Source organism: Chroicocephalus ridibundus, chromosome 6, assembly GCF_963924245.1.
Source record: "Chroicocephalus ridibundus chromosome 6, bChrRid1.1, whole genome shotgun sequence".
Taxonomy (NCBI): domain Eukaryota; kingdom Metazoa; phylum Chordata; class Aves; order Charadriiformes; family Laridae; genus Chroicocephalus; species Chroicocephalus ridibundus.
This window is the reverse complement of record NC_086289.1, coordinates 14468449-14484602: the sequence shown is the minus strand read 5'-3', so window position 1 is coordinate 14484602 and position 16154 is coordinate 14468449. Positions and strand designations below refer to the sequence as shown.

At 53.5% G+C, this 16154-nt stretch overlaps 2 protein-coding genes across 2 annotated transcripts; both read right to left on the bottom strand.

The window, feature by feature from the left end:
• Positions 1–3525: 3525 nt before the first annotated feature.
• Positions 3526–8042, bottom strand: CALHM2 (calcium homeostasis modulator family member 2). Its single transcript, XM_063338808.1, has 3 exons — positions 7759–8042; positions 4910–5894; positions 3526–4826 (listed from the first exon to the last, which is right to left on the bottom strand). Exons 2-3 carry the CDS (start codon positions 5450–5452, stop codon positions 4410–4412), a joined length of 960 nt encoding a protein of 319 aa, XP_063194878.1. The 5' UTR covers positions 5453–5894; positions 7759–8042; the 3' UTR covers positions 3526–4409.
• Positions 8043–11160: 3118 nt separating this feature from the next.
• On the bottom strand, positions 11161–13618 carry CALHM1 (calcium homeostasis modulator 1). Its single transcript, XM_063340067.1, has 2 exons — positions 13070–13618; positions 11161–11628 (listed from the first exon to the last, which is right to left on the bottom strand). Exons 1-2 carry the CDS (start codon positions 13616–13618, stop codon positions 11161–11163), a joined length of 1017 nt encoding a protein of 338 aa, XP_063196137.1.
• Positions 13619–16154: the final 2536 nt, after the last annotated feature.

Here is a 16154-nt window from a genome sequence, read left to right as displayed (position 1 = left end):
TTGTGCTCCTAGAAATTGGCAGAGCAACACAGAATTGTGGCATAGTTGAAGCTGGAAGAGACCTCTGCAGATCATCTGGTTCAAACTCCTGCTCAAAGCCAGGGTCAGCTAGACTAGATTACTCAGGACCACATCCAGTTTGGTTTTGATTTCTCCAAGGATGGAGACTCTACACCCTCTCTGGGCAACCTGTTCCAGTATTTGACCGTGTTCGCAGTAAAAAAAAAAAAAAAAAAAAAGTGTTTTCTTACATTTAAATGGAATGTCTTATATTTCAATTTGTGCCCATTTCCTCTCGTCCCATCACTGAGTCTGGCTCCACTTTTTACGTCCTTGTGTCAGGTATTTATACATATGGAGAAGATCCACCCTGAGCTTTCTCCTCAGTCTGAGAGCTGCAGTTCTTTCAGCCTCTCCTTGTATGACAGATACTCTAGTCCCATAATCACTTTCCTGTCCCTCTGCTGGACTCGCTCCAGTAAGCCCGTATCTCTCCTGTACCAGGGAGCCCAGTACTTGATCTCTCACCACTGCAGAGCAGAGGGGAAGGGTGACCTCCCTCGACCTGCTGGTAATGCTCTTCCTAATGCAGCCCGGAATGCTCTTGTCCTCTTCAGATGAAAGGGCATATGCCTTTAAAGCCCACAGCATCCAGTTGTGATGGATTTCCTGATTGCCGCCATCTGTCATAACAAGTTGCCAGGGATTGATAGCAGAAAAAATAGTGATTTTCAGTGGTGGTTGTCTCTTAAGAGAGATCAGTGAAGTCAAAGGAAAAAAATGTGGGTTTTGTGCTGAAAAAAAGTCATCCCAATCTAACCTTCTGCTTGGAGAAAGCCGGCTCTGGCACTGGTGTCGATGCCTTATGACCCATATTCTTGTAACTCCTCCAGTAAGACGTGGATGTGATCATCCACATGTTTTACAGATGAAGAACTGAAGGCAAGGGGAAAAGTAGAGTGTGCAAACAGGTGTGATTATCCAACATAGACACTAGCAAGTGGGTGCCCAGCCTTGAAATGCCAAACTTGACGAGTCTTACTCGTTGTAGGTACTCTGAACTCAAACCCAGGGCTCTGCAGGACCCAGCTCTTCTGCCTCTGTGAATGCCTGGTGGTGGCGAGGCATTCAGCATTTAATTAATTCCCAAGTCCATTGGGATCCAGAAATAAGTCATTTCACTTCTTGCTCCCAGGGAGAGCAGGGTACTGTACTCCAATTTTTCTGAATGCTCGTCTAGAGGAAGAAGCTGCTTGCAACTTCCAGTAGCAGCTGCTTCTTTTCTTTAAGAACACAGCTGCAACGATGGTGGCTTTTTCTTTTGCATTAATTAGTTACATAATAGAATATGTAAATAAGCGTTACAATAGAAACCAAGATCCCTTTCAGGTATTGTTTCTTCTTGACTACTGGGGCTATTATAGTCTCTACAGTAGTCAGCAGGGAAAATGAAAGACCTGTGTGTAATTCCCCATACTGGAGGAGCCTGGTTTGAACCCATCTCGCTGCTGGGAAGTGTGCCCTAACTGGCAATCTGTAGGCGGCTCTGCAATGGTGGTGTTTTTGGCTTCTGGAGGAAAAGCAGAGAGAGTGTGAGCTTGCAGCTTGCATGATCTGGCATGCCTGGAAGCTCGATTTCCCTCTTGGCGTTTTGGTGAGCAGCCTAGCCTGGTTGCTTGTGCTGGTGTGTAAAGCCACATCAGTTAATGTCCCTCACCTCAGCATTGTCACTGGGGAAGGATGAGTGATGGGGACACCAGGGATATTTGTGGGGGTGCTGATGGGCTACAAGTGCCAGAAGCCCAGGGCTGTCTCAGTGAGGGCCATGCTTAGGGCGGCAGAGGAGAGGAGGACAAAAAAAAAAAATCCCTACAATTGCAAACAAGTATTTCTGAGTGCAGTGGCTTGTTACGCTCCTCACTGTCAGCTGTCCACTCAAACATGCCTCTCCAACAAGAGCGAGGAAAAACGGACAAGCTGGACAAGCCCCTCGCCCATCCCAGCACATGGAAAGTGGCTGGAGTTAATGGAGAAGGGAGGTAAACAGAACAAAAGCTGGTTTGTGCTCATGGATTATTCTTGGGATAAACAAATCCATTCCCAAGCATTACGTGTCTTGCCCCTTCAAAGGAGGGAAGGGGAGGAGAAGGAACTGGAGTGGAGGTGGTTCAAAGGAACAACTAGGACTATCAAGGAGGAAAGCAAGGGAAGTAATGGAAGTAAGAGGAACGCTGCTTTGTTTCAGCAAGTTACCGTGCATCTGCTGACCTGTGTGCGGGGGTGGCGTGCGTGTCTAAATGCTCACACTCCAGGGCCAATGAGAAGAAATGCAAATGAACTCGCTTTCATCTCAAGTTAATGCAATTTCATTTAACTTGCATCTGATCATTCCTGCAGATTAGTTGATGGTGATGCTGGGAGCCAAGCCTTCCCACAAATGCAAATCTGTAGAGAACCTGAAGAGGGATCCTGGGATTCCTTGCACCTTAAGCAGTGTTCCAGCCTCTTTAGGGGCGGGAATACCCTCCAGCTCTTTCTTGCAAGGGGACATACTTGTAAAAAGGTTTCTAAATATGTTGTTTATCCTCTGCTGCAATTGTGTATCCTGATGTACAAGATTTGGGCTACTCAACTGCAAGAATAACTAAAAAGCAGTGTTACTAACTTGTAATATATGATAATACCTTAAAACCTCACATTCTGGGGTCATCTGAATAGGAGAGGATCTGAAGGTTTAATACAAAGAAAAAATAAGTTTCCAGCCCTTGAGTTCAAAGAGAATGTTAAATTATGCCTTTTGTGCCCCCTGAAAAAAACCTCAGAAGGCAATGAAAAATAACTCTCATTTAATAATTTATTTCAAATCTCCTTGTGTGTAAGCCCCTCTTGAGTTCTGTGGGTTTGAGTCATTTTTTGAACAACTTAAGGCTTTTTGGTAAACAGCACAGTGTAAAAGGAAGTTGTGCCTATGAAGAAAGAGTACGAGTAGAAAAACTAAACTTCATTGTCCTGCTGACTCTTGAAATAGTGTTGGGTGCGTAGGGCTGACCCCCGGGAGAAAAGGGACTGTGCAGTGCCAGAAAAACAGCCTTGAAGCCATAGTCAGCACAGCGTCATGGCGAGGGCAGTAATTTTACACCTTTCTGGCTTTGATTTCTCAAAGTATGGCTGAGTCCATAAAGGAGACCTTCTGCTGCAGGGATCATTTAAGGCAGTGGAAAGAGCTTACGAAAATTCAGTGGCAGAAGGGTAGGGAGAGGGCTGCTTCCCCCCATCCCGTTCCTACTGTCCCTTGTCACTTTAGGGCTGCAGTCCCAGTGCAGCAGATCGGTGCATGTAATGTGGTCTTTTGGCTGGCAACATTCTCATCCCCTTTCCCTTGAAGAAAGATGCTTCATTAATACAGCTAACTAACTACAATTATATTGTATATATACTATATATATATGTGTGTGTATATATACATATATGTAAAACTAATTGTGGTTGAGGTCTTGCTGCAACTTGCAACCCAAACAAGCAGGACTCTCATCCGACGGTTGGATGAGAAATGCAATGAATGGCAGACAGTGGTGTGCCTCACTGCGGGTACTGCTTCCTCTCAGCCTCCACCGAGCCGCCTTGCCCAAAAGCTATTCTGCTGATGGTGCCATCTTCTGGGTTTATAAACTCATGGTTGCGACCATTTGGCGTCATTAGAGATGGCCAGGCACTTCAGTAAGAACAAAGGGAGTTTGGTGTTCTATCCGAATTCCAACATGGCAATTATAGTGTCTTTCTGAATACCGGGAATGTTGGTGATTCCTCCTGCCTTAGTCTCTCAGTTATTTGGTGTGCTGCTCTATTACTGACCCGTTCCTTCCCAGATACTATCGCAGCCCCTTTGCCACAGGATTTCACCCACTGCTTCCCTCTTTTCCCTGTGCTGTGAAGTCTGTAAAGTGCTCTGGGACCTGCCTGCCTAACAGGCACCGCACAATTCCGTAAGAAGATACCAATATCATTAAAACGAGCAGGGGTGCGGGATGGCTGGGGCTAACCCTGCCGTGTGGGAGACATGTGGGACTGCAGGAGTCACGGTTAGAAATGTGCCCACCTCTTGCTCCCCAAGGCTTCTGCTGGTGCGTGAGATGGCAGGATGCACTGGCAGCCTGGAGGTAAGGTGTGCATCTGCTCTTTGCTCCCCTTGGGTCTCTGGGAGCAGCAACGAGACGGTTGTCTCCATGGGAGGGGTTCCCCAGCTCGGTGTATTGCTTATCAGTCTCTACCTTGAGGCTGTTGATCCCTGTTTACCCACTGAGAGAAGTAATCCTGCTGGGAGGAGTATTCCCAGTGAAGCCCTCAGCCGTGCACGGATACTGGTAGGCTTGCCAGGCAGTCTGGGGAACGGCTGCCAGCACCCATCTGTCTTAGGAAGCCAAAAAGAGCATTTCATGGCCTTCTGGGCTTGGCCCATTCCCTTCCACCCCTTTGGCCCATTTGTGGAGCCGACTGTAGAGGGGGAAGCCCTTGTTCTCCCGGTAGATGTAGACGCCCGTGATGGCATTCCACTGGGGGCTGGGCTGGACACCCTCCACTGGGAACTCCTGCACCAGCTCCTTCTCCTCTTTGTCCAGTGCCACAAAGCCAAAGAAGTGCTTCACGTTCTTGGCTGCCAGGATCCTGGAGTGGACCTCGGCCGTGCGTCGGAAGAGCTTGTCCTCATTGGAGCGGTACTGGGACCAGTAAGCCTCCTGCCGGTAGCTCAGCGGCGAGCAGCAGTGCTTCAGGCACTTGGTGAGGAAAACCAGGACTGCAACAATGCCGATGAGCAGCCAGCCAAAGAGCTGAGAGAGAAGAGAGAGGCTGCGTTAGGACACAGCAAGGTGGCCTTACCCATTCCGTGTGGCGCTCTGCCTGGTGTGCCTACCTGGGACTCGTATCTCAGCCTCCGCGTCACCTCGTCCCTGAACTTGGTGAGGTTTGCTGGCACATCTTTACAGGGGAACCTGGCCAGCACATCAGCCCCATAATCGGCTGGGAACTTGTCCAAGGAGGATGGCTTGACAAACTCGCTGAGGGCGCAGATGTAAGCTTCCCCACGCAGCAGCGAGATGACCGACCAGGTGACGGGCGCCACGGCTGCCCGGCCCATGATGGAGCCAAAGAGGAGGAAGGTGGCAGCGGCAGAGAAGTTCTTGATGCCGCGCTTGTGGCACTCGGCCACCAGGTTCCAGGTGTGGTTGTTCCATATGACGCCGATGAGAAAGAGGGCCAGGGCTGGGACGCCAATGGCGGCCAGCCCGTAGATGTAGTTGCGGGCAGGGGAGCAGGGGCAGTTGAAGGCCACGACTGAGAAGAGCTCCTCGCTCCCCACTGTGCCCAGGGCCACCAAGCCATTGAAAATCATCACATCTTTGCTCTTGAAGAACAAGGAGAGGAAGCGGAAGTTCTCGGCGATGAGGGCGGCCATCTCGTCCCAGGGTCAAGAGGAGGCGCGTACTGCAGTGAGAGGCCGTGCTGGCCCACCTCCCAGCAACGAGGGACGTGCTGATGGGGGGTGAAATGGCCTTGGGCCGGCTGATGTCCAAAGGGCTGCTCCAGGAGCACAACACCGTCACTGCTGTCCCTTCCTCCTGCCTGGCGTCCCAGCCTCTGGAGCTGGTTGCTGATACCAGGGATACTTCAAAAGGGGACGAAGAAGGATTCAGGCTAAGCAGCAAGAGAAATCTCGGTCATTTCAGTTTCCCACTAACCCCTCCAAAAGCATTTCTACAGTGAAGATTACCAATGGGACAGCTGTTTCTGCCCCTGTCATTTGCACATTTGTCGCCTTTCCTTCTCTTTGGTTTTAGTCACCTCCCACAGAGCCGGTTACTGTCAGCGTCGCTGCCGGACACTCTCATCTCCCAAGCCTGCAACAAAGGAGGACACTGTGTTACTGGGGAAACTGGACCGGAGTGCTGGCGTTGGGATGCGTCCCTAGCCCGGCTGCTGACTCACGCCAGCCCAGGCACACCGGCACACGCATGCTGGTGCTGCGCTCCCTTGCAAGGGCTGTGGGTTTTACTCCCTCTTTATACCTGATGAGTTAATATTTAGTAATAGGCAAAGGTATGTCAGGGAGGCAGCAAGAAGTGCTGTGAGGTGGCCTGGCAGGTTTGGGGGCAGGGAGATGGAGAGGACTGGGCAGGAGCAGCCTCTCTTGACAGGGGCGAGGGGATGCTCAGGGGCTGTTGCTACCCGCAAGAGAAGTTACTTTCTGGGAAATCCAAGTTTATCTTGATGACCCAGGATACAATCACCACGTGCCGACAGAGCTGGGTCATCAATTACGTAGGAGTTTTTGCTAGGATTAGGTGTGGCGGGATGGTCTCTTTCTCTCCCACAGCTGGTTGACATAACCATACTCGCTGTCCTGGCCCGCAGCCCTGGCTCAGCCTCTATGCACTGGCCTGAAATTGAGCCCCTCGACCTGCGTGCCTCGGTGCCAGAGGTGCCCATCACTGCCCTTCCCCTGCGCGGCTTCCTCCAGCACCAGTGTTGTACTGGGAGAAGGTTACACTGGGATGCCCACGCCACCAACAGGACTGCAGGCACTCAGGACCAAGCAGGGGCAAGCATGTGCCCTGAATTTTTTCCAGGACAGAGAAATAATTGGGGAGTGTATCCCATCCCCTCTGCAGTGATGCCCATTCCCCCATGCCACCTGTAAGCTGCATTTAATTCATTTCTTAGTTGACTTTCCATCTGCGCTGCATCCCCGCAGGGTTTCATCTCAGGAAGCCCCAAGCACCTTGGTAGCTCTGGGAGCCCATCATACATGTGATGAAACCTGCTGGGGTTTGCTGGAGACAGGAAGGACCTGGGCACCCAACTAACCTTCTCCGGCAGCTTACAGCATCGGCACACATCCGGGGCTGCCGGGGAGCCCTGAACCCACAGCAGGGCTGCCCCCAAACCCATCCCGATGCTAGCATCTCCCAGCTGGGAGGAAGGCTTCCCTGGGCCATCGCCAGCTCCAGGGAAAAGGCTACAGGGACATTCATGCAGAGGAGACAAAGACACCTTAATCCTTGTGGTCTCTTGCTCATGCGCTGTGCTTTAAATCACTCCTGTGCTTCGGTTCATCTGCTGCCCCAACAAATCCTGTTTTACCCCCTTTTTCTGTGGGGCAGCAGAGGGGAAAGGGGGCAGAAAGTTGTCCTCCATGCCCTGCTGTGTCTAACCCATGGCAATCCCTTGAAAGTCACGCTGTGGTATTGCTGACTTCAAATACAAGCAGCCCTTAATGTCTTCCTGCATCTTCCCACTTTTCCATATGCAAAACTCCCTCGGCAAAGGAGACAGACCAGCCAAAAACTGCAGCCACGTGACGGGGAGCCAGGCCCCCAGCTCCGGCTGCCGCGCTTTGTGCTACCTCATGTTTGCAGCCAGACACTAAACCTGCAAACTTGTTCTAGTGCATGGGGTTCAAAACCCTGTTATTAGATGTTACCAGGAAAGAGCCCTGATAAACAAGGCCCTGTGACCTTCCTGACAGCGCCTGGCAACCAGCAAAGCAAAAATAAGAGGATATGGCAAAGGGGATATGCCGTTTTGGGGGGGTTGCCCTCTTCTACTTGGGGGTTATGGTGTCTATCTGGGAGAGAGAGGGGTGGGTGGGTGGGAGGTGAAGGGAAAAGGAGAAGTTGTTTCCAGCAGATCATTTTTTAGCTGCCTCTGTTAAAGTCTTCCCCCGAAACATGCGTGAAAGGAAGAAAAAATGAAGTCACTTACTTCAGAAGCTGTTGAAACCAGTTCTGGAGCCTTCTCAGCTCCTCGTGTGGTTTTTGCTCAGGCTCCAGCTGTGGGGGGGTTCTCGGCCGCGCATGGGGTTCTGCAGAAGAGGGGATGTGGCTGAGGCCGGGCTGATGGGCAAAGCAAAAACTGATGAAAACAGCGTTAAAGAGTTTAGCAGCTTCCTTTTTCAGTCTGCAACGTGCCCTCGGCTGTCAGCTTTTGGGAGGAGGGAGGAGGCTGTTCTCAGGCCCTGTGCTTGGGTGGGGCGAAGAGCAGGCGCTTGGCTTCTGCCGGGTGCAAGGCTGAGGGGTTGTGCCTTTAAAAAAAAAAAAAAAAAAAAAAAAAGGAAAGGAAAGGCTGAGACTGAGTCACTGGAAAAAGCACATCGTCCTTTTTCGGCGCCACGATGCAGCTGTGCAACAGCTGGCCGGGACAGCCCAGGGTTTGCCTGGAGGACGGGAGCGACGGGGCACCTTGCTGGGGTGCAAAGGGGAAATTCTGGAGCCCCCTGGCCTGGGGGGTGCGTGCAGCCCCCATGGTCCCCAGGGGATGCAGTCATTCTGGTGGGACCCAGCTCAACCAAAGGTGGTACCCGAGCTGCGCAGGAGCCCGGAGCCACCTTAGGCAGGCAGGGGCAGCATGGGAGAAGCCCTTGGTCCCATGTGAAGGGGCAGAAACTGCTGCTTTTGTGCATAGGAGCCGGCTGAGCCAGCGGGAAAGACACCAGCCTGGCTGGGTTTTTGGGAGAAGTAGGAACCCTCCATCACGAGTTCTGCTGGGTGGCCAGGTTTCGCTTGCCAGCGCCCGGGACCGAGCAGCGGGGCTGCTGCGGGGGGCGATGGAGGCTGAGCGGGGCCGGGGAATCCACGCGTGCGGGGCTGGGCACAGCCCGACATTTGGCGAGCGCGGTGCATTCCTGCCCGGCTCGGCTTTTCCGCTCGCTGCTTCCTCTGCAGAGCGATGCCTGCGAGGCAGCTGAACACGCCTCACTTTCTCCTTCCGTCTCTCCCTCCTCTTCGCCATCTGCCCCTCAGCTCCAGCTCTTGCCCAGCCTGTTGCGGAGGCCGGAGGCCCCCATCCTCCTTCCCCAGCCTCCTCGTCGCGGTGTCCCCAGGGTTAAGCTCAGCCCTCCCCAGAAGATATCTTCAGCACAGGCAAATCTTCAGCAACACCCACGTTCCGCTCTGCCCAGAGCAAAGCTAAGCCGTTGGCAGTTCAGCCGGGATTTTTGGACCGAGTTCTCCTTCTTACCCCCAGATTTAGGGTCCTTGGGTGGGCTTTTGCAGCTCCCAGGAGTCCGGGTTGGTGCACCCCTTGGCATTCCCACACTTCTGTCCCCTCCTGCCCAGCGCCTGCTGGCTTGGCTGGGGACCCTGGGGCTCACTCCGTGCTCGGGGTGCTGCTGCTAACTGGGCTCAGGACCAGGACCCCAGCCCGGCTGAAATCCCAGGGCCATGTCAGGTTCCCTAGTGAGGGGTTTCCTCCTAAAGGCAATGAAAGATATCCCCAAAATCCAGGAAAGAGAGGGCACCCTGCTCTGCAGGGACTCTACCTCTGCTGAAATTGCTGCATGGGGGCAAAACTCTGATCCGAAAAAATCTAAATTAAAAGTGCAAAAGCTTCTCTTTGCAAATGCACACTGTTTTTTCGGTATCTTAATGGCTGTGTCGCAGAGCTCGACAGCCCTGTGTGCTGCTCGCCTTTGTGGGGACTGAGCGTGCCTTTCTCGGTGAGCCATTAACAGCGCTGAACTGCAAATAATAGGAGTGGAAACCGCCTTTATCTTTCAGTCTCCTTTGCTTTGTAAATCAGGTTTTGTGCCTATTAATTTCTGGGCAGGTGCCTTAATTAAAGTTTGGGGTGTGAAGATTAATGATAAATCTGTGTCACGCTCCTTTCTCCTGGGAGTCAGCCAGATTCAGCCTGCCCTTGACTACGGGCTTGCTGAGGCGCTCTCACAGCAGTTCGGAGAATTTCCTCATCATTTTGGTCCTTTGTTCTCTTCTCCCCACAGCCTCTGTGGAGTTACACACCGATAATTAAGGTTTATGCAAACAACAGTCACCTCAGTTACCAGCCAGCTGTAATAAGTTGGTTTGAACAAGAACGTGGCGGCAGAAATTTCAAGGGGATGAGCATTTCAAAAGGGATGTGACGGGGGTAATACTCATCTCTCAAAAGGGGTTTTCCTTCTGTGTATCGGTAATAAAATCACGGCCACCGGGGAACGCTCTTCTGGACTGCGATTTCCATAGTCACCTTGAGGGCCTGCATCCCGTCATCCTCAGTTTCTATGGAAATGGGCAGCCACCTGGTATTGTGTAGGGTCAGCGGTACCTCCTCAGCTTCTGCTCCGAGGGCCAGGGCCATCCTGCTGCTGGCCACCACGCAGTGGCAAAACCCCGACCCGTGTGGCTTCAGCACCCTGGGCTTGGCCCAGAGGCTCCTCCGGTCCTTTTCATTGCATTGAAATAAAGAAACGCCAACAGCTTTTGTAAATGGCTTTTATAAATCCCCGTGCCTGAGCACAGAGCTCGCACAGTAAGCCTGAATTATTTATTTGGCTCCTTAAACAAACACCCAGGCAGGTTTTTAATATCAGTCTTTGTGTCAGGGAGGAATCCAGGTAAAACTGCAAGAGCCAACTGTCCTGCAGCAAATTCGTGGCAGGGGGTTGGCCTTGCCCCCACCCTCTGCGCTGCTGAGCGATAGCTGCGCTCCTTGTCTAGACATTTCCTTCAAGGAGCTCCTCTGTGGGCTCCTCGTTGAATGGTACCTGTGACACCAACCACGGCGTTCCCGACACGTGTAATGCAACTTGGGTTTGTCCCTTCACTAGGGAATTTGGGTCAAATTTATTTTAAAGCTTTTATTGACCTGGAAGCTGTGTGTGTCTGTGGGGGTGTAGCGTGTGGAGGGGTAAAGGGGACACTTTTGAGGTTTCACAGCTTGCTGTGAGGAACTTTTAATACTGCCTAAACCCACATGTGCTGCCCGGTGCTGAGCACGTGGTAAAAGAAAGGAAGTTTTACAGATCTGGTAGTGTCTGCCTTGGCAACCGCCAACAGCACAAATCTGGTGCTTGGTGGTGTGGGACACACGGCACATCTGTCTGGCTGCCACACGGCGCCCTTCAGCATCCCCAGGGCTCGTCCATCACGGCCTTGAGGAGCCATCCCGCCTGGTACAAAACTCCTTGCCTGAGTTTCCAATGCTGTAGGATTGGATGTGGCAGCAGATGGGACTGTGCTGGCACTGCTGAGCCTTTTGGGTGCCTGTCCCCCTGCAGCCCCCGCGGTGCTGGCCCTCACCTCTGCCTGGCTCGATGCCCACCTGCCTGCCCACCCTGCAGCCCTCTCCCAAAAGCGCGGCTCTGCCACTGCGTAGCCCTGCATCCCCTCACACCCGGCTGTAGTAGGCAGCCATCTCCCTTCGGGGCGCAGGGGGGTGTGCGGGGGGCTGCTTTTCCCCTGCCCAGCCATTGCTGCTGGGGATGACCGGTGGGTGGAGGTGCAGTGGGGGCTTGCATCTGTGCCAGCTCTTCAGAGCCGCGTTCATGGTGCTCTGGTCGGTGATGCCCAGGAGTTTCTCGGCAGCTTCCCCTGCATCCACAGGGGCTTTCCTGGGTGGGTGGCAGCGAGCGGCTGCCAGGTCCATGCTCATGCCCTCGAAGAACTGCTGGATGCAGACCTTGGCAAAGCTCCTGGCATGCTCCGCACATGTCTCGTCGAACAGCTTGCGCTCGATGTCGATATAGTGGGACCAGTACCTGCTCTTCAGGAAGGCGGCTTGGGTGAAGCAGGGCCGGAGGGATCTGACCAAGAAAGCCAGCGTGGTCATCAGCAGCACAAAGCACCAGCCCAGAGCCTGCAGGGACGAGGGGGGAACCGGACCCGTCACGGGCAGGCAGAGCACGCGCCGGCACTTCCCACCAGCTGGCAGGAGCCCCCTGGGCTGCGAACGAGCCCGGCTCCACTTCAAGCTGTTTGACATTTGGCTGCGTTGGCATTGCAAAGCTGGACAAGGAGACCCTCCGTACAATGTTAGCGCATCTGTACTGAAATTTTGTTCGATGCACCCACATAGGCAGCACCTCTCCACTTCTCGCTGTGCACGGCATCAGCAGGCAGTGACCATAAATAACACCGGACTGAATCCTGCACCCAGCCCTCGGTCCTGCCTCCCATATGGCCGTGCCTCACCTGGGTTTAGGATAGTCTGTGTCCTCTGACCCGCAGCTAACATCATTCCACATACTCCCTGTGTTTCTGCAGCTGCCTAACCCTTTTCTCGAGCTGTTGGACTCGGTAACATCTACCGTGGGTGAGCAGTGGTGACAGGCTCCCCTGTTAATGGGGTCTGACAGGAAGGGCGAGAGGAGGGCAGAGCCAGGACCGGTCTGTCTTGTTCACCATCGGTCTCGGCGCAGGCTGCCGCCGGGCTGTGCAGGCAGAGCTCGCGAGGGTGAACCCCACTGTAAATGCAGCCCCCTAAAAGAGCAGCTGGGAAGGGGCATATCTGGGTGACGCCCCTTGTTTTGCAGCTCCCAGTGCTTCCAGGCAGCTGGGAACTGGGGTCTACCCAGGAAAATCTGCTTTGTGTCTTTGTAGAAGTCCCTGTGCCTCCATTTCTCTTAAACTGGGAATAATAGTTCCTGTCTGCCCAAAGGAGGCTGGGGAGAGGAGCTGCTTTTAAACAGGGGTATGAGTGACCAGAGTGGGTCAGACTATCCTGCTTCCAACACGGCCAGAAGCAGAGGGCTGGAGAGGAACTAAGCACAGGACAAATGGCAAGTGGCACTTCTTCATTTGTGGTTCCCTGAGATGGTTAATAAACACACGCTGGCTGTTTCCAAGCAAGCGGCAGAGGCAAGTGGCATAGATGGTTATCAGCCCATTGCTTGCACACGTTATAATAAGCAACAAGAGCCACCACGGGCAACCGGTGGGTGATGGGAGGGGGTGACAGCCCACCAGCCAGGCGGTAACGTCCACATCAGCCCCTTCTGAACTGGCTCTAAATGAATCTCTGCGTACAGCTTGGCCGTGTATTTCTGCCCTGCAGCCCCAGGCTGCCCAGGCAGGAGGGGGGACCGAATTATCAGGATGACCTGCAGCTTCAGTCTGTGCACCATGCTGGAGGCGTAACTCTCTGGAGCCGAGTCTGAACACCTTCTTACCCCTGAGAAATCACCAGTCTCTACTCCTGCAGCTTGATTTCAAAAAGGAGATTCCCTCGAGGGAAGAGCTAAGGCTCGCAGTGTGAAACCCCAAGCCACCAGCAAGGGCACAGCCATGATGCCTCTTACCTGCGAGATGCAGCGCAGGTACCTGACGGCCACTTCATTGGTAATGAACTCCTGACCATCGTAGATCTCTTTGCAGGGGATACGGGCGAGGACCTGCTTCATCTCCCCTTGGGAGAGGCTGGGGTGGCTGGCGTTGCCCAGCGTCTCCACGGGCACCGAGGTGCAGAAGGCGCAGGTGATGCACTTGCCGTCCAGCAGTGTCACCGAGACCCAGACCGTCGGGGCGATCATGGCCCTCTGCGCCATGGAGCAGAACATGTAGCGCAGGACAGCCGGGTCCTTCCCTCGCTGGCCCTGGGGTCGCCTCCACTCCTCCGCCAGCATGGATATGTTGTTGTTCAGCACGAAGCCCAGCAGGAACAAGATGAAGGGGGGTACCAGGAGGATGCCCAGCCCGTAGGCCAGGTTGTAGTGTGGCAGGCAGGGGCAGTTGAAATCAAAGGCCGAGTACATCTGGGCGCTGGCGAGGGCCATAATCCCACAGATGCCATTCATGAAGGATTCCTGGTTGGACTGGAGGAACTGGAAGATCATCCGAAACTTGTCCATCTTCCCTTGATGTGATTCCTCCCCCCACTGGGGTCCAAGCTGTGGCCTCGGTTTACTTCATTCTTTCAGCTCCCCTCTTCAAAGATGGGCATCAACAACTCTCTGTGCGGTTCACTGATTCATTTACACACCCTTACAGCCCCCATATTTAAAGCAGAAAATTAAAACATTTTTTTTTCCTGCTGATTTTGCTGCTTGCAAAAGTTCAGGGTTTGTTTCCCTCTGCTCTTCTTTGGGTCTGAGGGACCTGGGTTGTTTCTGGTTTGCTAAACCTGGCTTCGTTCTTCTCCGCATCCCCATTTCTGTGGTCTCCTGGTCACCGTTCCCCTTGGCTGGAGGGTGCAGGTGTTACCATGGCTATGCCCTCCCCAGAGCAATCTGTGCCCTGGGCAGAAGGGGGATTTGGCTGATCGTCCTCTGTCAGCCTGTTTGCAAATGCAGGAGGTGGGTGCTCCTCCCAGGACCGAACAGGATGCCCCACCTCTGCGGTGCTGGCACACACGGAAAAGCGGGATGCCAGAGCTTTCCCCCTCCCTCCGTGTCAGCATCACCCCAGCAGTGAGTGCCTCGCTAACTAACGCAAGTGCCTCACAGGTCTGCCAGCCCCCTGATCTGTACCTGCTCCTGCTGCCCTGGGAAATTCCTTTTCTCTGTTTTATTCTGCAGAGGGAAGAGAAAAGGAAAGACAGAGGAAGGAGGGATAAAGCTCTTGCTGCCCTGGGATGTTGTCCTGGTACTGCAAGGTCTGTTATGGGCTCCCCTCCATCCTGCAAACATTCTCATTTCATACAGACTTACAAGACAACGCTTGCAGCTCCTTGGTTTTCACAGCCTTGTACCCTCGGGGCTTGCTGAAATGTCCTTCAAACCCTGGCTGACACAGCCTGGTGACATCCAGAGGCACTTAGTGCTTTTCCTGCCTTCAGGGATGGAGAAAAAACAGGTGGAGAAAGGAGAGAGGGCTGCAGGGATGGGGGCACAGAGGATGCACCCTGCTCTGCAGGCAGGTCCTGCTGAGAGCATCCGAGCCCTGGGTGCCTCTGCTTTCTCAGAAAGCACTCCCTGCCCAGCAGAGCTCTGAGGTTCAGGCTTTTCCCTGAGATTTCTTCTTTTTTACCCACTTTCAATGAACATTTCTGAAGGGCTTGAGTGCACTTTGCTCTGAATGGCAGCTGTTCCTGAGTGCCAGAGGCTGAATGATGTTCTTGCAGCCGCCTTTTGTGGGTATAATCCCACTCCCCTGATAAATTTGGGATGAGCAGGAACTGGGAATACAGAATCACAGAATCACAGAATGCTAGGGGTTGGAAGGGACCTCTGGAGATCATCTAGTCCCACCCCCCTGCCAGAGCAGGGTCACCCAGAGCAGGTTGCACAGGAATGCGTCCACGTGGGTTTGGAATGTCTCCAGAGATGGAGACTCCACCACCTCTCTGGGCAGCCTGTTCCAGTGCTCTGTCACCCTCAAAGTAAAGAAGTTCCTCCTCATGTTTAGACAGAACTTCCTATGTTAAATTTTGTGCCCATTACCCCTTGTCCTGTCCCCAGGCACCACTGAAAAGATCCTGGCCCCATCCTCCTGACACCCACTCTTTAAGTATTTGTAAGCATTGATAAGATCCCCCCTCAGCCTTCTGTTATCCGGACTAAAAGGACCCAAGTCCCTCAGCCTTTCTTCATAAGAGAGGTGTTCTAGTCCCCTAATCATCTTTGTAGCCCATACAATGAGGGTGTGTAAATCCTGCCTGTGACCTTCCTGGCCCAAGGGCAGCCACTATCCCCTGAGGGACCATGTTTCCCAGAGGCACCAGACCGCCTGCAGGCATGGACGGTGCAGAACCCTTCCTGCCCGTCAGGCTGGGAGGTACCAGCAGTCCCGGGGGCTGAAGGTGCAATGGAGCTGCCACTCCTCTGAAGATCACTCAAATCCTGCCGGGAAGGTCAGAGCAAGGACTACCTGAGCCAGCAGTGTGCATCCATTTAGCAGGAGAGTCTGGGGCTGGGATTTGGCCATATGCCTTGACCTGAGGCTAAGATGTCTAAGGGCACGGTTCCCATGCATGGTGCAGGGAGGACTGAGCTAGCCGGGTGCTGGGCTGGCTGGTCCGTACAGCATGGGATTGCTGACAATTTAACCATGCCACTTTTCCTGGGTTTGTTAATTCAGTAGCAACACCAAGTGAACTGGGCTCAAGTGGACCTGAGTACCTGCATTGCCCTTCCCACTCTTTGCGCAGCACGAGCAGCCCAGGCAGGGCCAGCTCAGGTCTCTGGTGGATGTGTCCTGGACGATGATGCTGGGATGCTCAGATGAGCTCGCTGTTGTCAGCTTTGCAGACCTTTCGGCCTTCTGGTGCAGAGATCCTGTGCGCATTTGCCAGCACAAAGCCAACCAGACAGACTCCTGGTTGACACTCCAGACAGACAAACCCCAGCTCGCCAGAAATGAGACAAACACTAACGAGGTGTGAAAGCTGTGGTTGGACCAGGCTTAGCTCCTACAGCACAAACCTATAAGATGTGGGTTGTGTTGTTG